General features: G+C 60.2%; 3 protein-coding genes and 1 non-coding gene across 5 annotated transcripts; 3 read left to right on the forward strand and 1 right to left on the reverse strand.

The window, feature by feature from the left end:
- Positions 1–1,787: 1,787 nt before the first annotated feature.
- Positions 1,788–6,170, forward strand: LOC128801799 (receptor of activated protein C kinase 1-like; the record flags this gene model as incomplete). The annotated part of the gene is made up of 6 exons (XM_053967937.1): positions 1,788–1,937; positions 2,712–2,807; positions 2,914–3,024; positions 4,327–4,467; positions 5,248–5,358; positions 6,022–6,170. Coding segments are annotated over 6 exons (675 nt in total), but the record flags the coding sequence as incomplete, so codon positions are not given.
- A 561-nt stretch (positions 6,171–6,731) lies between these two features.
- Positions 6,732–17,493, reverse strand: TRIM41 (tripartite motif containing 41). 2 transcript variants are annotated; one of them, XM_053967780.1, is made up of 6 exons: positions 16,070–17,493; positions 13,295–13,390; positions 12,026–12,256; positions 9,827–9,849; positions 9,445–9,572; positions 6,732–8,722 (listed from the first exon to the last, which is right to left on the reverse strand). In XM_053967780.1, the coding sequence occupies exons 1-6, from the start codon at positions 16,952–16,954 to the stop codon at positions 8,193–8,195; spliced, it is 1,893 nt and encodes a 630-aa protein (XP_053823755.1). In that variant the 5' UTR covers positions 16,955–17,493; the 3' UTR covers positions 6,732–8,192. The 2 variants fall into 2 exon arrangements, with proteins under 2 accessions (XP_053823755.1, XP_053823754.1); XM_053967779.1 differs by having other exon boundaries at positions 16,052–17,493.
- A 1,081-nt stretch (positions 17,494–18,574) lies between these two features.
- TRNAV-CAC (transfer RNA valine (anticodon CAC)) lies at positions 18,575–18,647 on the forward strand. The gene has a single exon. It is a non-coding gene; the product is annotated as a tRNA-Val (tRNA).
- Positions 18,648–18,819: 172 nt separating this feature from the next.
- LOC128801735 (E3 ubiquitin-protein ligase TRIM11-like) lies at positions 18,820–24,914 on the forward strand. The gene is made up of 8 exons (XM_053967818.1): positions 18,820–19,329; positions 19,364–20,936; positions 21,732–21,824; positions 22,131–22,361; positions 22,653–22,675; positions 22,964–23,079; positions 23,509–23,538; positions 24,021–24,914. The coding sequence occupies exons 2-8, from the start codon at positions 20,535–20,537 to the stop codon at positions 24,614–24,616; spliced, it is 1,491 nt and encodes a 496-aa protein (XP_053823793.1). The 5' UTR covers positions 18,820–19,329; positions 19,364–20,534; the 3' UTR covers positions 24,617–24,914.
- The last annotated feature ends 356 nt before the right edge of the window (positions 24,915–25,270 follow it).

Here is a 25,270-nt window from a genome sequence, read left to right on the forward strand (position 1 = left end):
GGCTGGGATTGAGGGGGATCGGGCTGGGATTGCAGGGATCGGGCTGGGATTGAGGGGGATCGGGCTGGGATTGAGTGGGGATCGGGCTGGGATTGCGGGGATCGGGCTGGGATTGCTGGGGATCGGGCTGGGATTGAGTGGGGATCGGGCTGGGATTGCGGGGATCGGGCTGGGATTGAGGGGGGATCGGGCTGGGATTGAGGGGAATCGGGCTGGGATTGAGGGGGATCGGGCTGGGATCGCGGGGATCGGGCTGGGATTGAGGGGGATCGGGCTGGGATTGAGCGGGGATCGGGCTGGGATTGAGCGGGGATCGGGCTGGGATTGAGGGGGTTGGGCTGGGATTGCGGGGATGGGGCTGGGATTGAGTGGGATCGGGCTGGGATTGCAGGGATCGGGCTGGGATTGAGGGGGATCGGGCTGGGATTGAGCGGGGATCGGGCTGGGATTGAGGGGATCGGGCTGGGATTGAGCAGGGATCGGGCTGGGATCGCGGGGATCGGGCTGGGATCGCGGGGATCGGGCTGGGATTGAGGGGGATCGGGCTGGGATTGAGGGGGATCGGGCTGGGATTGCGGGGATCGGGCTGGGATTGAGGGGGATCGGGCTGGGATTGAGGGGGGATCGGGCTGGGATTGAGGGGGATCGGGCTGGGATTGAGGGGGATCGGGCTGGGATTGCAGGGATCGGGCTGGGATTGAGCGGGGATCGGGCTGGGATCGCGGGGATCGGGCTGGGATCGCTGGGGATCGGGCTGGGATCGCTGGGGATCGGGCTGGGATTGAGGGGGATCGGGCTGGGATTGAGGGGGATCGGGCTGGGATTGCAGGAATCGGGCTGGGATTGCAGGGATCGGGCTGGGATTGCTGGGGATCGGGCTGGGATTGAGTGGGGATCGGGCTGGGATTGCGGGGATCGGGCTGGGATTGCTGGGGATCGGGCTGGGATTGAGTGGGGATCGGGCTGGGATTGAGGGGGATCGGGCTGGGATCGCTGGGGATCGGGCTGGCATTGCGGGGTTACGTGGTGCCGGGGGTTGGGTTTTTGGGGTTTTGAGCTGCTCGCTGTAAATCCCGGGTTTTTGGGGTTTTGAGGTGTTCGTTGTCCCATTTCTGTAAATCCCGGGTCTTTGGGATTTTGAGCTGCTCTCCATAAATCCCAGGGTTGTTTTGTGGGATTTTGAGCTGCTCTCCATAAATCCCAGGGTTGTTTTGTGGGATTTTGAGCTGCTCTCCATAAATCCCGGGGTTTTTTTGGGGGATTTTGAGCTGCTCTCCATAAATCCCAGGGTTTTTTGGGGGATTTTGAGCTGCTCTCCATAAATCCCAGGGTTTTTTGGGGGGATTTTGAGCTGCTCTCCATAAATCCCAGGGTTTTTTGGGGGGGATTTTGAGCTGCTCTCCCTCTCCCGATGATTACACACGATGTTCTTGCTGATCCCACGGGATCTGACGACACGTCCTGCAATGATGATGGGAGAAACGTGGGGGAGCAGCCCTTGGGGTGGGGGGCTCAAGCTGAATTTTGGGGTGCCCACGGCTTCATTGTCGGCGTGCAGCTGGAAAAGGGTCAGAATTTCCAGACTCCAACTCTTCCCAAACCCAAAATCCTCCCTGAAACCCCTTTGATCCCGTCCCCGCTCACCGATTAAATCACTCCGTGTCTCCTTTCACCCCCAGTTCCTGGCTGGTTTTTTTTTTTTTTTCCCCTAGTTTATGGGTATTTCTCGTGGTTTTGGGGTTCCCCAGCCCCTGTTTTGTGGGTGCTGACCCCACTCCTGACCCCGCAGGGGGACGACCACGCGGCGCTTCGTGGGCCACACCAAGGACGTGCTGAGCGTGGCCTTCTCCTCGGACAACCGGCAGATCGTGTCCGGCTCCCGGGACAAGACCATCAAGCTCTGGAACACGCTGGGGGTCTGCAAGTACACGGTGCAGGTCAGCTGGGGGGGGGGGCTTGGGGGGTTTGGGGTCGGTCCTGGTGGGTTTGGGGTCTGTACTGGTGGGTTTGGATCAGTTCTGGTGGGTTTGGGGTTGGTTCTGGTCGGTTTGGTGCCAGTTCTGGTGGGTTTGGGGTCAGTTCTGGTGGGTTTGGGGTCAGTTCTGGTGGGTTTGGGGTCAGTTCTGGTGGGTTTGGGGTCAGTCCTGGTGGTTTGGGGTCGGTCCTGGTGGGTTTGGGGTCGGTCCTGGTGGGTTTGGGGTCGGTCCTGGTGGGTTTGGGGTCAGTTCTGGTGGGTTTGGGGTCAGTTCTGGTGGTTTGGGGTTGGTTCTGGTGGGTTTGGGGTCAGTCCTGGTGGGTTTGGGGCCAGTTCTGGTGGGTTTGGGTTCATTCTTGTTGGGTTTGGTGCCAGTTCTGGTGGGTTTGGTTTCATTCTTGTTGGGTTTGGTGCCATTCCTGGAGGATTTGGGGTCAGTCCTGGTGGGTTTGGGTTCATTCTTGTTGGGTTTGGGGTCAGTTCTGGTGGGTTTGGGTTCATTCTTGTTGGGTTTGGTGCCATTCCTGGAGGATTTGGGGTCAGTCCTGGTGGGTTTGGGGCTAGTCCTGGAGGATTTGGGGTCAGTCCTGCTGGGTTTGGGTTCATTCTTGTTGGGTTTGGTGCCAGTCCTGCTGGTTGGTCTCAGTCCCATGGATTTGGGGAGCGCTGGGGGGGGTCTCTGGCCATGTCCCCCCCTGTCCCCACCCCGTCCCACCCCACCACCTCTCGTTCCCAGGACGAGAGCCACTCGGAGTGGGTGTCGTGCGTGCGCTTCTCCCCCAACAGCAGCAACCCCATCATCGTGTCCTGCGGCTGGGACAAGCTGGTCAAGGTGAGCACGGGACCCCCGGCGCGGGTGGGTGGGTGGGTGGGTGGGTTTCACCCTGAGACCCCGGGATTGACCCCCCCCCCCACACACCCTTTTTTTCCCACCCCAGGTGTGGAACCTGGCCAACTGCAAGCTGAAGACGAACCACATCGGGCACACGGGCTACCTGAACACGGTCACCGTGTCCCCCGACGGCTCCCTCTGCGCCTCCGGGGGCAAGGTAGGGCCTGGGGGCCACCCCGGGGGCATCCCCCAGCCCCAATTCCCGCTCTGGGCTCCCTGCCTTGGTCGTGGTCGGAGTTGGGAAGGGGAGGCCTCGCTCCAGGGAACCTCTTTGAGACCTGGGACGTTCCTGAGCTCCTGGGAATCTTCCTGAAGCTCCTCGGGATCTTCATGGGGTGTTTTGGAGCTCACGGGGACGTTCCTGAGCTCCACGGTGGTTCCTGGGTTCTTTTGGACTCACAGGGACGTTCCTGAGCTCCTGGGAATCTTTCTGAAGCTCCTCGGGATCTCCACGAAGGTTCTTGGGGCTTTTTGGAGCTCATGGAGACGTTCCTGAGCTCCTCGAGGGGATCTCTGGGGAGGTTCTTGGGGTCTTTTGGAACTCACGGGGACCTTCCTGAGCTCCACGGCGGTTCCTGGGTTCTTTTGGAGCTCACGGGGACGTCCCTGCGCTCCCCGGGGGGATCTCCATGGGGGTTCTTGGGGTCTTTTGGAGCTCATGGAGACGTCCCCGCACTCCTCAAGGGGATCTCCATGGAGGTTCCTGGGGTCTTTTGCTCACGGGGACGTCCCCGAGCTCCTCGAGGGGGTCTCCATGGGGGTTCCTGGGTTCTTTTGGAGCTCACGGGGACGTCCCCGCGCTCCCCGGGGGGGTCTCCATGGAGGTTCCTGGGTTCTTTTGGAGCTCATGGGGACGTCCCCGAGCTCCTCGAGGGGATCTCCATGGAGGTTCCTGGGTTCTTTTGCTCACGGGGACGTTCCCGAGCTCCACGGAGGTTCCTGGGACATTTTGGAGCTCATGGAGACGTCCCCGAGCTCCCTGAGGGGATCTCCTGGGAGGTTCCTGGGGTCTTTTGCTCACGGGGATGTCCCCGCGCTCCCCGAGGGGATCTCCATGGAGGTTCCTGGGTTCTTTTGGAGCTCATGGAGACGTCCCCGCGCTCCCCGAGGGGGATCTCCATGGGGGTTCCTGGGTTCTTTTGGAGCTCATGGAGATGTCCCCGCGCTCCCCGGGGGGGTCTCCACGGTGGTTCCTGGGTTCTTTTGGAGCTTACGGGGACGTCCCCGAGCTCCTCGAGGGGATCTCCATGGGGGTTCCTGGGTTCTTTTGGAGCTTACGGGGACGTCCCTGCGCTCCCCGAGGGGATCTCCATGGAGGTTCCTGGGTTCTTTTGGAGCTTACGGGGACGTCCCCGAGCTCCTCGAGGGGATCTCCATGGAGGTTCCTGGGTTCTTTTGCTCACGGGGACGTCCCCGCGCTCCCCGGGTTGATCTCCCGGTGTCCCCCCGGTGTCCCCAGGACGGGCAGGCCATGCTGTGGGACCTCAACGAGGGCAAGCACCTGTACACGCTGGACGGCGGCGACGTCATCAACGCGCTCTGCTTCAGCCCCAACCGCTACTGGCTCTGCGCCGCCACCGGGCCCAGCATCAAGATCTGGGTACGGGAATGGCGACGGGAAACCGGGAATGGGGAACCGGGAATGGGGATGGGGGAATGGGAAACCGGGAATGGGGATGGGAAACCGGGAATGGGGATGGGGGAATGGGAAACCGGGAATGGGGATGGGGATGGGAAAGGGAATGGGGACAGGGATGGGATGGGAATGGGGACGGGGATGGGGATGGGAAACCGGGAATGGGGATGGGGATTGGGATGGGAATGGGAAAGGGAATGGGGACAGGGATGGGATGGGAATGGGGACGGGGATGGGGATGGGAAACCGGGAATGGGGATGGGGATTGGGATGGGAATGGGGACGGGAAACCGGGAATGGGAATGGGGATGGGGGAATGAGGATGGGGATGGGGACGGGGATGGGGATGGGGGAATGGGGATTGGGATAGGGATGGGGATGGGAAACTGGGAATGGGAATGGGGATGGGAATGGGAAACCGGGAATGGGAATGGGAATGGGGACGGGAAACCGGGAATGGAGATGGGGATGGGAACAGGAATGGGGACGGGAATGGGAACAGGAATGGAGATAGGAATGTGGACGGGGAATGGGGATGGGAATGGGAATGGAGATAGAAATGGGGAATGGGAATGGGAACGGGAATGGGGACGCTGCCCCCGTGCTGTGATGAAACACTCAGATGCCTCCGACCGCTCCGTGGGGAAACCCAGAGGCTGTTTCTGAGCCAGCTCCAGGCTGGGGTGGGATCCAGGTGGGATCCGGGCGGGATCCAGGTGATTCCTCACCTCTCCGGTCCCGCAGGACCTGGAAGGGAAGATCATCGTGGACGAGCTGAAGCAGGAGGTGATCAGCACCAGCAGCAAAGCGGAGCCGCCCCAGTGCACGTCCCTGGCCTGGTCAGCCGATGGGCAGGTGAGACCCTGAGCACCCTCACCTGGGCAGGGACCTCCACCTGGGCAGGGAATGTTCATCTGGGCAGGGAACTCTCACCTGGGCAGGGAACTCTCACCTGGGCAGGGAATCCTCACCTGGGCAGGGAATCCTCACCTGGGCAGGGAACCTTCACCTGGGCAGGGAACCCTCACCTGGGCAGGGAGCCCTCACCTGGGCAGGGAACTCTCACCTGGGCAGGGAGCCCTCACCTGGGCAGGGAATCCTCACCTGGGCAGGGAATCCTCACCTGGGCACAGGGAACATTCACCTGGGCAGGGAACCCTCACCTGGGCAGGGAGCCCTCACCTGGGCAGGGAATCCTCACCTGGGCAGGGAATCCTCACCTGGGCACAGGGAACATTCACCTGGGCAGGGAACCCTCACCTGGGCAGGGAACTCTCACCTGGGCAGGGAACCCTCACCTGGGGACCCTTCACACGGGGACAAGGATTTGGGGAATGAGGGCCTGGGGACCCCTGAGCTGCCCTGGGGGTTGGGGGGGCTTTGGGGTCGCAGCACCTGGAGGAGCCACCCCGGGAAGGACCTGGTGGCCCCCCCACACCTGGGGCTTGCCCTGGGCACACCTGGGGCTCACTCACACCTTGGCTGGGTGGGCGAGTGACCTCCTGTCCTCGTCCCCAGACTCTGTTCGCCGGCTACACCGACAACCTGGTGCGGGTGTGGCAGGTGACCATCGGCACCCGCTGAGCCCGAATCCGCCGTTTTTATCCCCAAAAAAAAAAAAAAATATATATATATATAAAATCATCAATAAATGGCGCTTTACAGGAGCTGGAGTCGCCGTGCTGGGACTGGCGGGGAGAGAGGGGGGGACAAAACCTCGGGAGGAAAAACGCTGCTGACGTCACTGGGGTGGGATTTGGGGATGTTCCTCATCCTTTTCCTGCGGAAACCCTAAATTTAAAAAAAAAAAAAACAACCAAAAAAAAAAAAAAAAAACAAAATAGGTAAATGTAAAACATGAGAAACCTCCGCAAGCTCTGGGGATTTCTGGAATATTCATTAGGGAGGAATTTCCCACAGGGCAGCTCCACTTTGGCCCCAAGGGCCGTTTTTTTTTACCAGTTTTGGGGGGTTTTGGTGATTTTTCCTGGCTGTTGAATGCTGCTCCAGAAAAGAAGGGAGAGCTGGGACCTGCACACGCAGCTCCAGGTCATCCTTAATTAATTAACAAGGATTGGGGCAGGATTAAGGAGCTGGGATTGGACCCATTCCTGATTTTGGTGATGTTGGGGTTCCCCCCCCCTCCCCGACCCCAGTTTTGGGGTAATTCACCCCAAACTCATCCTGGAAATGGCTCTTCCCGGGATCCAGCGACCTGGAGCCTTGGATACAACTTCTTTATTCTTTATTATTGACATGTCATAAAACTAAATCTCCATTTAATTCTCATTTTAGCCAAAAATATCCCGAACGAGCTCTGTAACGCCAACAGGAAATTCCCAAATCCACCAAAATCCGGGGAAACGTGAGGGAAAAGGGGCAAGGGGGAGCTCCCGAGTGGGACAGGATCCGGCTGGAAATAAGGGGGGGGGGAAAAATAAATATCCCCAACTCGGGGAGCTCCAGAGCTGCGGGGCGGAAGCGGCTCCTCCCGGCCCCGTAAAGTGCCAGAGGGGAGAGGAAAATCCAGGATTTTCCCCCAAAAAATGGCAAGGAAAGGGAGATTGGAGGAGCAGGAGAACAGCAGGGGAAGAACAGGAACATTGGTGCTGGGTTGGGGGGGTGGGGGCTCAGGTGAAACCCAAAAAAAAAAAAATCCAGGCACTGAAAAAATGCGGATTTTGGGCAAAGGGAGGGAGTTTCAAATCTTGAGAGGATTTGGTCCCAAACGCAGAAAAACTCCCGGTGGGGAGGGGGAGGGGGGGTCCGGGAAGGGCCCAAAATTCAACTGGGATACAACTGGGGGAGGGAGGGAGCAGCTCCCAGCACCAGGAACCGAACGGGCAACCAGATCCAAGGGAAATCCATCCCAGTTCCAAACTGAAATCACCTCCAAAGGAGCGGATTCTGCCCCGTTTTAACCCAAAACCGGCTCCAAAGGGGCGGATTCTGCCCCGTTTTAACTCAAAACCAGCTCCAAAGGGGCGGATCCTGCCCCGTTTTAACCCAAAACCGGCTCCAAAGGGGCGGATTCTGCCCCGTTTTAACCCAAAACCGGCTCCAAAGGGGCGGATTCTGCCCCGTTTTAACCCAAAACCGGCTCCAAAGGAGCGGATCCTGCCCCGTTTTAACCCAAAACCGGCTCCAAAGGGGCGGATTCTGCCCCGTTTTAACCCAAAACCGGCTCCAAAGGGGCGGATTCTGCCCCGTTTTAACTCAAAACCAGCTCCAAAGGGGCGGATCCTGCCCCGTTTTAACCCAAAACCGGCTCCAAAGGGGTCGATCCTGCCCCGTTTTAACTCAAAACCGGCTCCAAAGGGGCGGATCTCGCCCCATTCAACCCAAACCCCAATTCCAAGGTGGATCCTGCCCCGTTCCCAACCCCAAACCCAACTCCCGAGGGGCCTCCCCCTCCTGAGCTGAGCCAGCTCCGTGGCGCCGCTGCCGGATCCCGGCACGGGCGGAGGAGCAGCAGCAGCAGGAGAAGAAGAAGGAGGAGGAGGAGGAGGAGGAGGAAGAGGAGGAACCTCACGAGCGAAGCAGGTGCAGGAAGCCGAGGGCAGCACCCCCCCGACACCCCACCACCCCTTTTTTTTTTTTTTTTTTTTTTTTTTTCTTTTTTTTATGCCCCGCAGCCCCACGGCGGGGGTGTGGTGGGGCGGGGTGGGGTGGGGGCCAGCCCGGACCCGTCAGGTGCAGATCTTGATGCGGGTGCCCTTGGCCAGGATGCGGAAGAAAGGGAAGACGCGCTCGCGGCAGCAGATGTGGAAGGTGTGGATGTGGCTCATGCTCTCGGCGTTGTAGAAGCACAGCTGGCCCCGCTCGTAGTCCAGGTAGACGCCGAAACGCCGCGGCTGCTCGCCGGGCGCCAGCGCCGTCTGCTCCGTGGCCGTCAGCGCCTGGTACTTCTTGCCGCTGGTGCCCACGGCCCAGATCTCCCGCTTGGGCGCCGGGGACGAGCCGCCGGACGCGCCCTTGTGCCGGTGCCGGGTGGTCTCGCGGGCGGCCCCCACGGCCCAGCCGCGCCGGCCGCCCACCTCCACCTCCCAGTAGTGACGCCCGGCGCTGAAACCGGGCGCTCCCAGCACGCAAAGGTCGCCGTCCGAGCGCCGGGCGCTGCCCGCCGCCTCCTGGCGCCGCTCGGACAATCGGACGCTGCGCCGGTCCAGCGAGAGGCTGAGCCGCGGGTGGGCCGTGGAGGGGTCCAGGGTCACGTCGGCTGCGGGGGTTGGGAGGGGGCTTAGGGGGGAGGGGGGGGGGGGGGGGGGGTGGGGGTCGTGGCACGTGGAGGGGGTCGGAGCAACGATTTCCAGCCCTTTAACACCGAATTTCCGCTTTTTAACGCCCCCCGCCCGCCCCCGGTTTCCTGCCTTTCAATCCCGAATTCTCGCCTCTTCAAGCCCATGTTCCCATCCCTTCAACCCCAAATTTCCAATCCCTTCAATCCCCAAGTTCCATCCCTTTAACCCCAAATTTCCAATCCCTTCAATCCCCAATTTCCAGCCTTTTAACCCCAAATTTCCAATCCCTTCAATCCCCAATTTCCAGCCTTTTAACCCCAGATTTCCACTCCTTCAACTTTCAAGTTTTCACCCCTTTAACCCCCAGTTTCCAATCCCTTCAATCCCCAATTTCCAGCATTTTAACCCAAAATTTCCACTCCTTCAACTTCCAAATTTTCACCCTTTTAACCCCAAATTTCCAATCCCTTCAATCCCCAATTTCCAGCCTTTTAACCCCAAATTTCCAATCCCTTCAATCCCCAATTTCCAGCCTTTTAACCCCAACTTCCACCCCTTTAACCCCGGAATTTTTAACTCCTTTAAATGACAATTTTTTACCTCTTCAACCCTCAATTCCAACTCCTTTAAACGCCCCCCCCTCCTCATTTTTCACTCCTTTAATCCCAAATTTCCCCCCATTTCCCCCCCTCCCCCCCACCTTGGGGCACTTTGCTGAAGACCTTTTCCATCTTTCTCATCACCACGTCCTGCAGGAAACAATTCCGGAATTTCTTCCCCACATCCACCGGCACCATCTCGGGCTCCTGGAATTTGATGTTCTCACACCTGAAATGGGATTAAAAAAAAAAAAAAAAAAAAAAAAAAAGGAGGGGTGGGAATTTGGAATTATTGGAATTCAGCTGCTCCAAGGTGTCTTCCCAGCTTTTCTCCTCACCCAGACATCCCAAATCACCCCCAAAATCCCATTTGTTCCCCGCCAGGAATTCTCACCACCCCGACCCACCCTGGGGAAGTTCCTGGGGTGGCTTTTCCCAGGAAAAACCCCGAGGAGGCTCCGCTGGGAATGGGGAATCACTGACCTGATGAAAGTGCCTTTGATGTCCTGGGTGCCAAACAGAGAGGGAGGAAAAAAATATAAAAAAAAATTTTAAAAAATTTAAAAAAAAAGGGAAAAGTTTAGTGAGAGGGAGAGCCTGTGGAGACCTCGAGAAGCTGGAGGCCAGGGGGAAAAAAAAAAAAAAAAACCCAATCCCAATTTTCCCTTTTCTCCCAAAAAAACGGGGTGGAAGAAGCCCCAGTGAGCTGGAGCTGCTGGAGCCCATCCCAGGGCTCCCAGTTTCCCTCTTTTCCCAGAACCCAAATCCCAGTTTCCCTCTTTTCCCAGAACCCCAATCCCAGTTTCCCATCCCCCAACCCCACTCTCCCCCCTCTCCCACCCTCCAATCCCAGTTTCCCCCTTTCCCATCCCCCAACCCCAGTCTCCCCACTCTCCCACCCCCCAATCCCAATCTCCCCTATCTCCCCCCCCAATCCCAATCTCCCCCCATCTCCCACCCCTCAACCCCACTCTCCCACTCCCCAATCCCAATTTCCCCATCTCCCACCCCCCAATCCCAATTCCCCACTCTCCCACCCCCCAATCCCAGTTCCCCCATCTCCCAGACCCCCAATTCCAATTCTCCCACTCTCCCACCCCCCAATCCCAATTCCCCCCCATCTCCCACCCCCAACCCCAATCTCCCCCATCTCCCACCCCAACCCCAGTCTCCCCACTCTCCCACCCCCAATCCCAATCTCCCCCATCTCCCACCCCCAATCCCAATCTCCCCCATCTCCCACCCCCCAATCCCACTCTCCCAACCCCTAACCCCAGTTTTCCCAGTCTCCCAGTCTCCCAGACTCCCAATCTCCCCCATCTCCCAGACCCCCAATCCCAATCTCCCCCATCTCCCACCCCCAATCCCAATCTCCCCCATCTCCCAGACCCCCAATCCCAATCTCCCCCATCTCCCAATCCCAATCTCCCCCATCTCCCACCCCCAATCCCAATCTCCCCCATCTCCCACCCCCAATCCCAATCTCCCCCATCTCCCAGACCCCCAATCCCAATCTCCCCCATCTCCCAATCCCAATCTCCCCCATCTCCCACCCCCAATCCCAATCTCCCCCATCTCCCACCCCCAACCCCAATCTCCCCCATCTCCCACTCCCCAATCCCAGTTCCCCCCATCTCCCAGACCCCCAATTCCAATTCTCCCACTCTCCCACCCCCCAATCCCAGTTCCCCCATCTCCCAGACCCCCAATTCCAATTCTCCCACTCTCCCACCCCCCAATCCCAATTCCCCCCCATCTCCCAGACCCCCAATCCCAATCTCCCCCATCTCCCACCCCCAACCCCAATCTGCCCCATCTCCCACCCCCAACCCCAGTCTCCCCACTCTCCCACCCCCAATCCCAATCTCCCCCATCTCCCACTCCCCAATCCCAATCCCCCCATCTCCCACCCCCCAATCCCACTCTCCCAACCCCTAACCCCAGTTTTCCCAGTCTCCCAGTCTCCCAGACTCCCAATCTCCCCCATCTCCCACCCCCAATCCCAATCTCCCCCATCTCCCACCCCCAACCCCAATCTCCCCCATCTCCCAGACCCCCAACCCCAATCTCCCCCATCTCCCACCCCCCAATCCCAGTTCCCCCCATCTCCCAGACCCCCAATTCCAATTCTCCCACTCTCCCACCCCCCAATCCCAATTCCCCCCCATCTCCCACCCCCAATCCCAATCTCCCCCATCTCCCACCCCCAACCCCAATCTGCCCCATCTCCCACCCCCAATCCCAATCTCCCCCATCTCCCACTCCCCAATCCCAATCCCCCCATCTCCCACCCCCCAATCCCACTCTCCCAACCCCTAACCCCAGTTTTCCCAGTCTCCCAGTCTCCCAGACTCCCAATCTCCCCCATCTCCCACCCCCAACCCCAATCTCCCCCATCTCCCACCCCCAACCCCAATCTCCCCCATCTCCCAGACCCCCAATCCCAATCTCCCCCATCTCCCAATCCCAATCTCCCCCATCTCCCACCCCCAATCCCAATCCCCCCATCTCCCACTCCCCAATCCCAATCTCCCCCATCTCCCACCCCCAATCCCAATCTCCCCCATCTCCCAGACCCCCAATCCCAATCTCCCCCATCTCCCAATCCCAATCTCCCCCATCTCCCACCCCCAATCCCAATCTCCCCCCTCTCCCACCCCCCAATCCCAGTCCCCCCCTCACCTTGAGCAGCTGCAGCCCGTCCTGCCTGCCGGCGGCCTCGGCGTCGGCGATGAGGCGCCGCAGCGCCGCGCCGCGCTCCTCCAGCGCGCCCAGGTTGCGCCGCTGCCGCGCCAGCAGCGCCTCGTGCCGCTCCTGCAGCTGCCTCAGCAGCAGCACCTGCTCCCCCGCCAGGAACCTGTGCAGCACCTCGAAATCGGCCTCCAGCTCCTGCATCTCCACCTGCATCTGCTCCTGAGCGGGAGGAGAAAAAAAAAAAAAGAAATTAAAAATTAAAAATCATAAACGTAAACCCGTGGAGGTTTGGCGAGTTTTCGTGGGGTTTTGGGGGGTTTTGGTGGGGTTTCGTGGGGGTTTTGTGGGGTTTTGTGAGTTTTGGTGGGGTTTTGTGAGTTTTGGTGGGGTTTTGTGAGTTTTGGTGAGTTTTGGTGGAGTTTTGGTGGGGGTTGGTGAGTTTTGGTGGAGTTTTGTGAGTTTTGGTGGAGTTTTGGTGGGGTTTTGTGAGTTTTGGTGGGGGTTTGTGAGTTTTGGTGGAGTTTTGGTGGGGTTTTGTGAGTTTTGGTGGAGTTTTGTGAGTTTTGATGGGGTTTTGTGAGTTTTAGTGGGGTTTTGTGAGTTTTGGTGGGGTTTTGTGAGTTTTGGTGGGGTTTAGTGGGGTTTTGTGAGTTTTGGTGGAGTTTTGGCAGGGGTTTCATGGGGGTTTTGTGAGTTTTGGTGGAGTTTTGTGAGTTTTGTGGGGGTTTAGTGGGTTTTGGTGGGGTTTGGTGGGGCTTTGTGAGTTTTGTGAGGGTTTCATGGGGGTTTTGGTGGGGTTTCGTGGGGGTTTTGTGGGGTTTTGTGAGTTTTGGTGGGGTTTCGTGAGTTTTGATGGGGTTTTGTGAGTTTTAATGGGGTTTTGTGAGTTTTGGTGGGGTTTTGTGAGTTTTGGTGGGGTTTTGTGAGTTTTGGTGGGGTTTTGTGAGTTTTGGTGGGGTTTAGTGGGGTTTGGTGGGGTTTAATGGGGTTTTGTGAGTTTTGTGGGGGTTTCATGGGGGATTTGGTGGGGTTTCGTGGGGGTTTGCAGGTTTTGGTGGGAGTTTGGTAGGTTTTTGTGGGGTTTTTGGTGGGGTTTCAACTCCTCAAATTGGACTTTTGTATCCTTTGCCTCCCACCTCGAGCTTTGGGCTGACAAAAGGGGATTTTAGCAACCTGGGACTGAGGTTTTTTTTTGGCGGAGTGCAAGCTGGGAAGGGAGAAAGTCGGGAAGAAGCCTCGGGAGCAGCCGGTGCTCACCCTCAGCACGGAGATTTTCTCCTCCTCGCTGGATTTCTGCTTCAGCACCGCGTCCAGCTGCTTGCGGAGCGGCTCCAGGTGGCTCTGGAGCTTGTTCTGAGGGAAAGGGGATGGAGCTCAGGCCTTGCAGATCCCCTGCTCTCACAAACCACCCCCCCTTTGTCCCCCTTTTCCCTCCCTGACTCCACATCCAGGTGGGCACAAACCCCCCAGGTGCCTCCCCTGTCCCCAAACCCCCCCCTGTTTTTCCTGCCTCCTGCGGTGTTTTGCTGTTTTTTTCCCCCAAAAAAAGATGGAAATGAGCCTTTCCCCATCTTAATCTGGTGCTTCCCAGCTCTAACCGAGCTGTATCACCCCCAAACTTCCCCTTTTTCCCCTCCCCAGTCACCGAACTGGAGCCTTCCAGTGCCACCCCCAGAGCCCTCGGTGACCCAAACCCCACAAAAAGCACGAGAAACCCCAAAGAACCCCACAAAACCCCATAAAAAAAAACCACAAAAGCCTGCAAAAAACCCACAAAACCCCAAAGAAACCCCAATGAAACCCACAAAACCCCACCAAAACCCCTACAAAACCCCATTAAACCCCCACGCAACCCCACAAAACCCCACCAAAACTCATCAAACTCCACCAAAACCCCCACAAAACCCCACCAAAACTCATCAAACCCCACCAAAACCCCCACAAAACCCCACCAAAACTCATCAAACCCCACCAAAACCCCCACAAAACTCCCACAAAGCCCCAAAAACCCCATGAAAACTCATGAAACCCCGCCAAAACTCACGAAACCCCACCAAAAACCCCACAAAAACCTACCAAACTCCCACCGAAACCTGCAAACCCCCACTAAACCCCACCAAAACCCCCATGAAACCCCCACAAAACTCACAAAGCCCCACCAAACCCCACCAAAACTCACTAAACCCCCACAAAACTCACCAAACCCCAGCAAAACTCCCACAAAGCCCCATGAAACCCCATGAAACCCCACAAAACCCCATAAACCCCACAAAACCCCATGAAAACTCATGAAACCCCCACAAAACCCCCATGAAACCCCACGGAACCCCTACAAAACCCCATGAAACCCCCACAAAACTCACCAAACCCCACCAAAACTCATGAAACCCCCATGAAGCCCCACCAAAACCCCATGAAAACTCAGGAAACCCCCACAAAACCCCACCAAAACTCAGGAAACCCCACCAATACCCCCATGAAACCCCCACAAAACTCACCAAACCCCAGCAAAACTCCCACAAAGCCCCATGAAACCCCCACGAAACCCCACAAAACCCCATGAAAACTCATGGAACCCCCATGAAACCCCACAAAACCCCACCAAAGCCCACGAAAACTCATGAAACCCCACAAAACTCACTAAACCCCACCAAAACTCCCACAAAGCTCCATGAAACCCCACAAAACCCCCATGAAACCCCCACAAAACTCACCAAACCCCACCAGAACCCACACAATGCCCCATGAAACCCCACAAAACCCCACCAAAACTCACAAAACCCCACCAAACCCCTACAAAACCCCATGAAAACTCACAAAACTCCACCAAAACCCCACCAAAACTCATGAAACCCCACAAAACCCCCACAAAACCCCAGCAAAACCCCCACAAAGCCCCATGAAACCCCACCAAAACTCACCAAACCCCTACAAAACCCCATGAAAACTCACAAAACTCCACCAAAACCCCACGAAACCCCACAAAACCCCCACCAAAACTCATGAAACTCCACCAAAACTCCCACGAAGCCCCATGAAACCCCACGGAACCCCACTAAAACCCCATGAAACCCCCACAAAACTCACCAAACCCCACCAAAACTCACCAAACTCCACGAAACCCCACCAAAATCCTCATGGATCCCCACCAAAACTCACCAAACCCCACCAAAACTCACGAAACCCCACGGAACCCCTGCAAAACCCCATGAGAACTCACAAAACTCCTACAAAACCCCCACAAAACTCACCAAACCCCACCAAAACCCCCACAAAACCCCACCAAAACCCCCACGAAGCTCCATGAAACCCCAGAAAACCCCCATGAAACCCCCACAAAAGTCACCAAACCCCACCAGAACCCCATCAAAACCCCACCAAAACTCACGAAACCCCACGGGACCCCTGCAAAACCCCATGAAACCCCCACAAAACCCAATGAAACCCCCACAAAACCCCACCAAAACCCCCACAAAACCCCATCAAAACCCCCACAAAGCCCCATGAAACCCCAGCAAAACTCACCAAAACCCCACCAAAACCCCCACAAAACCCCACCAAAACCCCCACGAAGCTCCATGAAACCCCACAAAACCCCCATGAAACCCCCACAAAGGTCACCAAACCCCACCAGAACCCCATCAAAACCCCACCAAAACTCACCAAACCCCACGGGACCCCTGCAAAACCCCATGAAACCCCCACAAAACCCAATGAAACCCCCACAAAACCCCACCAAAACCCCCACAAAACCCCATCAAAACCCCCACAAAGCCCCATGAAACCCCACAAAACCCCCATGAAACCCCCACAAAGGTCACCAAACCCCACCAAAAACCCCACAAAACCCCACCAAAACTCACCAAACCCCACCAAAACTCCCACAAAGGCCCATGAAGCCCCACGGAACCCCTACAAAACCCTATGAAACCCCCACAAAACCCCATGAAAACTCACGAAACCCCCACAAAACCCCCCCGGAACCCCCCAGATCCAGCCCCCCCCCCCCCCCACCTTGCAGTCCTGCACCACCTCGTCCAGGGGCACCACGCTGTGGTGCTTGTGCCCGCGGGCCTCGCGGCACACCACGCAGATCGCCGCCTCGTCCACCTCGCAGAAGAGCTTCAGCGGCTCCTGGTGCTTCTCGCAGAGCTCCGGGGGACCCCCGGGAGCCGAGGCCGGGCCGGGCCCGGGCCCCGCGGGGCGCTGCGGCCGCGGGTGGAGCTGCCGGATGATCTGCACCATGTTGGCGAGCTGCAGGTTGGGGCGGAAGCTGCGCTGCAGGAAGGTCTTGCGGCACTGCGGGCACGTGAAGACCGCGGGGCGCCGCGGAGGGGCCGGGGGAGGCGGCTGCTCTTCCTCCTCCTCCTCCTCCTCCTCCTCCTCCTCGTCCGCCTCCTCCTCCTCCTCCACGTCCTCCTCCATCACGTCCTCGTCGTAGTCCTCGTCGCCGAAGTAAAGCCCGCCCTGCGCGCCCCCCGCCCACGCGGCGGCTTCTTCCTCCTCCTCCTCCTCCTCCTCGTCCTCAGCGGCGTCCTCCCAGAGCTCGGCTTCCTCCTCCTCCTCCTCCTCCTCCCACATGTCGTCGTCTTCCTCCTCGTCCACGCCGGCCTCGTCCTCCTCCTCCTCCTCCTCCTGCTCCACGTCCAGCTCGTCTTCCTCCAGCTCGTCCTCGTCGTCCTCGTCCTCCTCCTCCTCCTCCAGCTCGGAGCCGCCCTCGGAGCCGCCCGCGGGGGGCTCGGGGCCGCCGCGGGCCCAGAGCCGGGAGATGCAGCCGCGGCAGAAGTTGTGGCCGCAGCCGATGGACACCGGGTCGGCGAAGTAATCGAGGCAGATGGCGCAAATCGCCTCCTCCTGCAGCGTCTCCACCGGGTCCGGCCGGGAGCCGGGGCCGCCCAGCGCCGCCGGGGCCGCCATGCCGGGGGGCGAGACCCTCCTGCCCTTCCTCCTCCTCCTCCTCCTCCTCCTCCGGGGCTCCTGCTGCCGCCCCCCCCCCCGCGGGCTCTGGCGGCCCCCCCAACCCGCTCCGAGTCCCTCTCCGGCCTCCCCCGGCCCGGGCACAACTCCTGAAGCCCGGCGGAGGCTTCGCCGCCCCCGCTGCCCACCCCGGGCCGGGCCCCTCTAGGCCTCACCGAGCCTCGCCGCTAAGCCGCGCCGGTGTCCCACCGCGCCCTACGCGGCCGCGGCCGCTGCCGGAGGAGCCGCTCGGTGCCCGCCGGGTCCCCCCGGCCGCGCTCGCCCGGCGGCGGCTCCGCCACAGACGGGAAACGCCGCGGCACTTCCGCCTTCCGGCGCGGGCGCCGCCCCTTCTGCTCAACGTGACCGGAAGCGGCTCCGGTTGCCCGAGCAACGGGGGGAGGGGTCAGCGCGACACTTCCTGTGGCGTTCGTCCGCCCGCGCAACTCGTTGCTCTTGGAGGACTGGAGGCGGGGCCGGCGCTGCGGGGCGGGGGCGGAGGCGGGGGAATGGGCGGGGCATTGCAGGTACGCCCCGCCCCCAGCGCAGCCCGGGGCGCTCAGAGCCCCGATCCCGATCCCGATCCCGGTACCGGTCGCACTCCCGCACCCACCCCCGATCCCGCTCCCGGTGCCGGTCCCCGTCCCGCACCCGCTCCCGCTCCCGGTGCGACTCCCGCTCCCGGTCCCACTCCCGCTCCCGGTCCCAGTGATGCTCCCGGTACCGCTCCCACTCCCGCTCCCGCTCCCACTCCCACTCCCGGTCCCGGTCCCTCTCCCGGTCCTGGTCCCACTCCCGGTCCCACTCCTGCACCCGCTCCCGCTCCCACTCCCGGTCCCGCTCCCGGTCCCGCTCCCAGGCCCACTCCCGGTCTCGGTCCCGGTCCTGCTCCCGGTACCGCTCCCACTCCCGGTCCCGCTCCCGCTCCCACTCCCGGTCCCGGTCCCTCTCCCGGTCCTGGTCCCGCTCCCGCTCCCACTCCCGCTCCCGCTCCCACTCCCGGTCCCGGTCCCTCTCCCGGTCCTGGTCCCACTCCCGCTCCCACTCCTGCACCCACTCCCGCTCCCACTCCCGGTCCCGCTCCCGCTCCTGCTCCCGCTCCCTCTCCCGCTCCCTCTCCCGCACCCGCTCCCGCTCCTGGTCCGACTCCTGGTCCCACTCCCGATCCCGGTCCTGTTCCCGCTCCCGCTCTCTCTCCCGCTCCCGATCCCGATCCCACTCCCGGTCCCGGTCCCGGTCCCCGTCCCGCACCCACTCCCGGTCCCCCTCCCAGTCCCACTCCCGCTCCCGGTCCTGTTCCCGGTCCCGCTCCCTCTCCCGCTCCCGCTCCCACTCCCGGTCCCGGTCCCACTCCCGCTCCCACTCCCGGTACCGATCCCGATCCCGATCCCCCTCCCGCTCCCGCTCCCGCTCCCGGTGCCGCGCTGGGCTCTCGCGCGGCTGTTTTTTTCCCCGAAACGTCTCTTTTTCTCTCTTTTTCTCTCCTTTTCTCTCTTTTTCTCTCCTTTTCCCTCTTTTTCTCTCTTTTTTCCCGCGGGGCGCGCTGCCCGTGGCGCGGCGGGGCGCGGGGCGCGGAGCGGCGTTTCTGTAGTGTAGTGGTTATCACGTTCGCCTCACACGCGAAAGGTCCCCGGTTCGAAACCGGGCAGAAACACTCGCTTTTCACTCCCCTTTTCCTCTCTTTTCCTCCCTTTTCCCCCTTTTTTTTCCCCCCCTTTTTTTCCCCCTCACTCCGACACTTTCAGCACATCTGCCCCCACTTTTCTTCTCTTTTCTTCCTTTCCTTCCCTTTTTTTCCCTTTTTCCCCTTTTTTTCCCTCACCCTGACACTTTCAGCACATTTCCCCCCACTTTTCCTCCCTTCCTTCCCTTTTTTCCCTTTTTTTCCCCCTCACCCCGACACTTTCAGCACATCTGCCCCCCACTTTTCCTCTCTTTTCCTCCCTTCCTTCCCTTTTTTTTCCCTTTTTTCCCTTTTTTTTCCCCCTCACTCCGACACTTTCAGCACATCTGAGCCCTTCTGCCATCATTTTTCTTTCTGTCATTTTGGATCTCAGCCCTCCCTTCCCCTTCCTGCCTTCTCCAGCCAATTTTTCCTGCATCACTTTCCCGTTAAAAAATTTTTAATCTCAACCTTCCCCATCCCCGCGTCGTTTTTTTACCCTCTTGTTTCGTTTTTCCCACCCCAATTTCACGCGATTCCTCCGCGGCCTCTGCTCCAGCCCCGCCCTGGCTCCGGCCTTATCAGCTCCCCGCATCTGCTCCTCCAGGGGCACCCAGGAGGAGGAGGAGGAGGAGGAGGAGGAGGAGGAAGAAGAAGAGGAAAGAAAAAGGAGGTGAAGAAGAGGAAAGAGCAAGAAGAAGAAGAAGAAGAACGGGAGAAAGAGGAAGAAGGAAAAAGGAGGGGTGAGAAGGAGGAAAACGAGGAGGAGAGAAGGAAGCAAGAGGGAAAAACAAGGAGGAAGAAGAGGAGGAGGAGGAGGAAGAAAGAAAGGAGGAGGAGGAGGTGAAGAAGAGGTAAGGAAGAGGGGAGGAAGAGAGGAGGAAACAAGGAGGAGGAGGAGGAGGAGGAGGAGGAGGAAGCACGCCCATCTCCCTCAGGCAGCAAGTCCCGACCATCCGACAATCCGGAGGGAGGAAGCACACCCTCCTCCTCCTCCTCTTCATCCCAAATATCCATCACCTAGAGGGACGAAGCACACCCTCCTCCTCCTCCTCCCGACCGTCCAGCTCGCCGGAGGGAGGAAGCACACCCTCCTCCTCCTCCTCCTCTTCATCCCGGACATCCAGCTCCCCAGAGGGAGGAAGCACACCCTCCTCCTCCTCCTCCTGACCATCCAGCTGCCCGGAGGGAGGAAGCACAGCCTATATCACCCCACAGGGACAAAGCACACCCTCCTCCTCCTCCTCCTCCTCATCCCGAACATCCATCACCCCGGAGGGAGGAAGCACACCCTCCTCCTCCTCCTCCCGACCGTCCAGCTCGCCGGAGGGAGGAAGCACACCCTCCTCCTCCTCTTCATCCCAAATATCCATCACTCAGAGGGACGAAGCACACCCTCCTCCTCCTCCTCCCGACCGTCCAGCTCGCCGGAGGGAGGAAGCACACCCTATATCACCCCGGAGGGAGGAAGCACAGCCTATATCACCCCAGAGGGACGAAGCACACCCTCCTCCTCCTCATCCTGAACATCCAGCACCCCGGAGGGAGGAAGCACACCCTCCTCCTCCTCCTCCTCCCGACCGTCCAGCTCCCCGGAGGGACGAAGCACAGCCTTTATCACCCCGGAGGGAGGAAGCACACCCTCCTCCTCCTCCTCCTCCCGACCGTCCAGCTCCCCGGAGGGACGAAGCACAGCCTTTATCACCCCGGAGGGAGGAAGCACAGCCTTTATCACCCCAGAGGGAGGAAGCACACCCTCCTCCTCCTCCTCCCGACCGTCCAGCTCCCCGGAGGGACGAAGCACAGCCTTTATCACCCCGGAGGGAGGAAGCACACCCTCCTCCTCCTCCTCCCGACCGTCCAGCTCCCCGCGGCCCCATGGCGGGGCCCAGCCCGGCCGAGCAGCTCCGCGCCGAGGCCTCGTGCCCCGTGTGCCTCGAGCTCTTCCAGGACCCCGTGTCCATCCCGTGCGGCCACAACTTCTGCCGCCCGTGCATCGAGCGCTGCTGGCGGAGCTCCGCCGCCTCCTCCTTCTCCTGCCCGCGCTGCCGCAGCGCGGCCCCGCAGCGGAGCCTCCGCCCCAGCCGGGAGCTCGCCAACGTCGCCGACATCGCCCGGCGGCTTCTCCCGGCACAGGGCATCCTGTGCGGGCGGCACCGGGAGCCGCTGCGGCTTTTCTGCCGCGAGGAGCGGGCGCTGCTGTGCCTGGTGTGCGGCCGCTCCCGGCTCCACCGGCTGCACCGCGTGGTGCCCGCCGAGGAAGCCGCCCAGGAGTACAAGGTAAGACCCCCCCTCAGCCCCCGCGTGGGGAGCGGCTTCCTGCGGGGGAAAACGCTCCTCAGCTCCCGTGGGCAACGGGAGCTTCGTGGCCTCCCCCGAAAAAAAAAAAAAAAAAAAATCATTTTCCGTGAGTTTTCCCAAGAGGAAAGGAGGTGGGAACTCTGGACTCGGCTCCTTTGGGTCCTTGGCCGCTTGTGGGAGGTGGTCGGGTTTAAACTCCCCCCCCCCCGGCGGTGATTTCAATCCCCGAGGTGTGTGTGGAAGCGACCCCCTGCCCCCGAAGTGCTTCTCTTCGGTGGTGTTTTTAATCCGCCCTGCGCTTTTTTAAACAGCGCTTTCGCTGTTTCTTTCGTTTCGAACGAATGGGAGTTGTTTTCGTTCAGTTGCAGCTAGTTTAGAAACCGCTTCTCCTCTCCTTTTCTCTTCTCCTGAAAAAAGAAAAAAAAAAAAAAAAAAAGACTTCTGGAAAATCTTATATAAACTTAAAGGAGTTATAAACTGACGCCGGTTCTTGTGGATGTAAACACCTGCTAAAGAAATCCGCCCAAAGACGGCGGTCTTTATCCCAGAACCCAAATTTTCGGAAGCCAGGAGTGTGTTTTTTTTTCTTTTGCGGGGGGAAATCTTTCTTATCTGGGGCTCCCAGACCTCCCTGGACACGGGGCTGGCTCCGGCTCAGCTCCTCGCGGTGCTTGGGCAAAGCGTCTCCCACCTCAGACGAGGGACAGAGCAAATTTTAGTGGGGAAAACGGATTTTTCTCAGCCCCTCCGAGCTCGCCTTTTATTTCCCCGCAGGAGCAGATCCAAAGCTGCCTCCAGGCTTTGAAGGAGGAGAGAGAAAAATACCTGGAAAGCCGAAAATCCGGTGCTCAGAGGAGTTTGCACCTGGTGGGAGCCCCCGAGAGAAGCTGGGGGGGGGGGGGGGGTCGGGGGTCCGTTTGGATCCCGGGGCGGGTTTGGGTCTCTCCCCTCTACCCCGGAGGTGTTTTGAGGCCAAATCTCCCGGGTTTGGCTCACGGAGCGTGGGGTTCCGTGTTTATCTGCCGGGGTTCACCGGAGGCTGCGCCGGGGAGATAACGCGGAGCTGGGAGGGAGGGGAAGGGAGGGGAAGGGAGGGGAAGGGAGGGGAAGGGAGGGGACGGAGGGATCTCGGCCCTTCTGCCGCCCCCCTCCCCTCACCGCCGCTCCCGGCAGGACAAAACCAGGAGCGAGGGGCAGCGCGTGGTGCGGGAATTCCAGGAATTGCGGCGGTTCCTGGAGGAGCAGGAGCGTCTCCTCCTGGTCCAGCTCGGGGACCTGGACAGGGCCATCGGCCGAGCCCGGGACGAGGCGCTGGCCAAGGTCTCGGAGGAGTTATCCCAGCTGGACACGCTCATCTGGGAGATGGAGGGGAAATTCCAGCAGCCCCCGAGCCACTTCCTGCAGGTGAGAGCCCGGAGCGCTGGGGCTGGGAGGGGAAAAGGAGGAACGAACAAAATCCAGCACCCGGGAGCCCAAATGATCCCCTCGGGAGCTCCCCTGGTGTCACCGCCACAGCCCTGGGGATGCCCCAGGTGAGACAGAGCTCGGACACCTCTGGGAAGTGGATTGGGCGTGGATTAGGATGGGTTTTAAAGTCCCTCCAACCCGAACCAGGCTGGAGTTCTCTGATCCCGGGATTTGAAGGAACAATTTGTTCCTCCTCTCTAACCATCTCCTCTCTTCTCCCACCTTTAGGAGATCCAGCAGCTCCTGGACAGGTAACGCAGCTCCTTCTCCCTTCTCGCACCCCTGGGGCCATCCAGGTGAATCCCGAGGCGCAGATTTCCTTCCAGCAGCTCAAATTCCCGCCGCGCTGCTCGGGAATTTGGGTCTGGGGGAAGGAAACTGCCCAGAAAGGGCAGGGAAAGGGGGCTTGGGTTTGCTCCTGGCATAAATCCTCAGCTCATCCCGTAACGGCCCCCGGAATATTTAATGAGAATAAAATGAACCATCAGATTTTTTTTGAGGGGGGGGGGTTCGCCCCTTTTTTTTTTGCCTCTTTGCAGCTGTGAGATGATGACGTTCCACCCCCCGGCCGAGATTTCCTCCGACCTGGAGAGGAGCCTCGGGGATTTTGTCCAGAGGAACATCCTGGTGAGGGGCACCTTGAGGAGATGCCAAGGTGCCGAGCGGGACCGGGAGGGGACGCGGGGCCCGCTGTGGGAATCCAGAAGGAATGGGGTCCCCGGGAGTGAGATCTGCCGGAAACGGGGTCCTTGTGTGGGATACCCAGGAACTGCTCACCAGAGAAGGACCCAGGAGGTTTTCCCTGAGGCATTTCCCGGGGCAAAACCAGTTGGGAAGTGGAGAGAAGGGAAAAACCAGCCCAGCAAAGGGAGTTTCACCTCCCAGGTCTCACCTGGAAAGCAGATTAAGGGTCGCTGGTGGGAAAATCTAATCCCACGTGGGTGCAAAGCAGGGGAGAGGATAGAGAGGGGATAAATCCACATGGACAAATCCTTGGGGGTGAGTTTAGCTTGGCCAGGGGGTCCATCCCGTGGGATGAAGGTGTTGCCGTCCAACCGTGAGTCTGTGAAATCTCTCTCCCCAGACAGCCTCATGTTCCTGCTGCAGGAGCCGGGTGAGTTTGGGGGCAGGAAATTGGGAGGATTTGGGCTGGTGGGAGAGTTCCCCGTGGAAAAACCAGTGCCGCTCCTGCTGCGGGGGAGGGAGGGAGAGCACTGCCGCTCCCGATGTTGACGCTCTTGCTGCAAGGCCCGAACATCCCAAAAAAAAAGAGCATTCGTGCTTCCCTTTCCCTGCCTGGCAATTCCTCACTGCGAGGACGGCATCGGGTTGGGAGGGACCCTCCGGGGCGTTTAGTCCCAACCTTGCTCTGTCCTTCCCCGCTGCCTCTGCCCCACACTTTGTCCTCTCCCCCTTCTCCTCCCCCCCGTCCCGGGGGGGGCTCTGCCGGGACACTCCGAGGCCGGTGCCGCCCCCACCCCTCAGAGCCGCGGGAAGTGGGAGAACGGGAGGTGCTGGGGGGGGGGATTTGGGGGAGGGGGGACAGGAGCATCTCCGCGCTGCCGACTCCGCTCCACCGCTCCCCTTATCCCGCAGCCGCCCTCACGCTGGAGCCCCGCACGGCTCATCCCCACCTGCGGCTCTCCGAGGACGGGAAGGAGGCGCGGGGGCAGCTGGTGCCGAGGGACGTCCCGGACCACCCCGAGCGCTTCGACTTCGAGCCCTGCGTGCTGGCGAGGGGGGGCTTCGCCTCGGGGCGGCATTTTTGGGAGGTGGAGGTGGGGCAGGGAGGGGTCTGGGCGCTGGGCGTGGTGCGGGAGTCCGCGCGCAGGAAGGGCCCCCTGAGCCTGACCCCCAAAGAGGGGGTGTGGGCGCTGGAGGCGTTTCATTCCCTGACCTCCCCCCGCGCCAACCTCCGCCTGCACCCCCCGCCCCGCCGGCTCCGGGTCGCCCTGGACTACGAGGGGCGCCGGGTGGCTTTTTACAGCGCCGGCGACGACGTTCCCATCCTGGAATACACCCGGGCCGCCTTCAACGGGGAGAGGGTCCTGCCCTGGTTCAAGATCGGGATGGGGGCGAGGCTGCTGGAGGTGACGCGGAGCGCTCGCTGCCAGGACCGCGCGGTGGCCGGGCAGGTCGTGTCCCCTCTGGACTGGGTGGGATTCGGCTTCTCGCTGCGGGTCTGCCCCTGAGGGGGCTCCCGGGATGCGTCCCGGGTGATGCCGCTCCTTCGCCGCCCCCTCTGGGAGCTCTGCGATGGCCCCAGGGATCCAGGAGGAGCCTTAGGGGTCGGAGAGCTCGGTTCAGAGTGTGGGGTTTTTAACCTTGTTGTGCCCTTGGCGGGATGAATCCTCCCGGTTTCCTCTCTTCCCAAAGTGCTTTTTCTCCAGGGTGCGTCCTGAGCCCTTCACCCCTCGGTCTGGGGGCTGCTCCCCGTCCCTGTCCGCATTCCTGACGTTCGCCTCAAATAAAAGAACGTTTCGCCTTGCACCCTCCCCCTCCCTGCCCCGCCGGGGGTTGTGTTCCTCTGGATTTCTGAGCCTCTGGGTGATAAATCAGGAAAATCCGCGCGGGGTGAGGACACCTCGCTGAGCTTCCGCCTCCCCAGCCACTCACAGAGACCGCGGAGGGACACAGACCCTCCTGGAATCCAATTTTCCACGTTATTAATCCCAAAAAAAAAGGCTGTGCCCCCGCGCTGGCCGCTGGGGAAGGACGAGGTGGGATCAATCCCAGGGCGGGTGATGCCTCAGCCCGGAGACCCGGCACGGGCAGAGAGGCAGGACACGACTTCTGGCACTTCTCACCGCCATCGATTTCCTCAAAAACGCGCGATTTTCTTCCGA

This window comes from Vidua chalybeata, chromosome 31 (assembly GCF_026979565.1).
Source record: "Vidua chalybeata isolate OUT-0048 chromosome 31, bVidCha1 merged haplotype, whole genome shotgun sequence".
NCBI lineage: Eukaryota > Metazoa > Chordata > Aves > Passeriformes > Viduidae > Vidua > Vidua chalybeata.

What these genes read in the sequence shown, in the direction of transcription:
- TRIM41 (XM_053967779.1), bottom strand. Translation starts at nt 16,954, where the DNA reads ATGGCGGCCCCGGCGGCGCTGGGCGGCCCCGGCTCCCGGCCGGACCCG. An exon ending in AGGTGGTGCAGGACTGCAAG is followed by an intron (nt 13,391 to 16,051) that starts GTGGGGGGGGGG and finishes CCTTTCCCTCAG; the next exon opens with AACAAGCTCCAGAGCCACCT. An exon ending in AGAAAATCTCCGTGCTGAGG is followed by an intron (nt 12,257 to 13,294) that starts GTGAGCACCGGC and finishes CCTCCCGCTCAG; the next exon opens with GAGCAGATGCAGGTGGAGAT.
- LOC128801735 (XM_053967818.1), top strand. Translation starts at nt 20,535, where the DNA reads ATGGCGGGGCCCAGCCCGGCCGAGCAGCTCCGCGCCGAGGCCTCGTGC. An exon ending in CTCAGAGGAGTTTGCACCTG is followed by an intron (nt 21,825 to 22,130) that starts GTGGGAGCCCCC and finishes CGCTCCCGGCAG; the next exon opens with GACAAAACCAGGAGCGAGGG. An exon ending in CCCCGAGCCACTTCCTGCAG is followed by an intron (nt 22,362 to 22,652) that starts GTGAGAGCCCGG and finishes TCCCACCTTTAG; the next exon opens with GAGATCCAGCAGCTCCTGGA.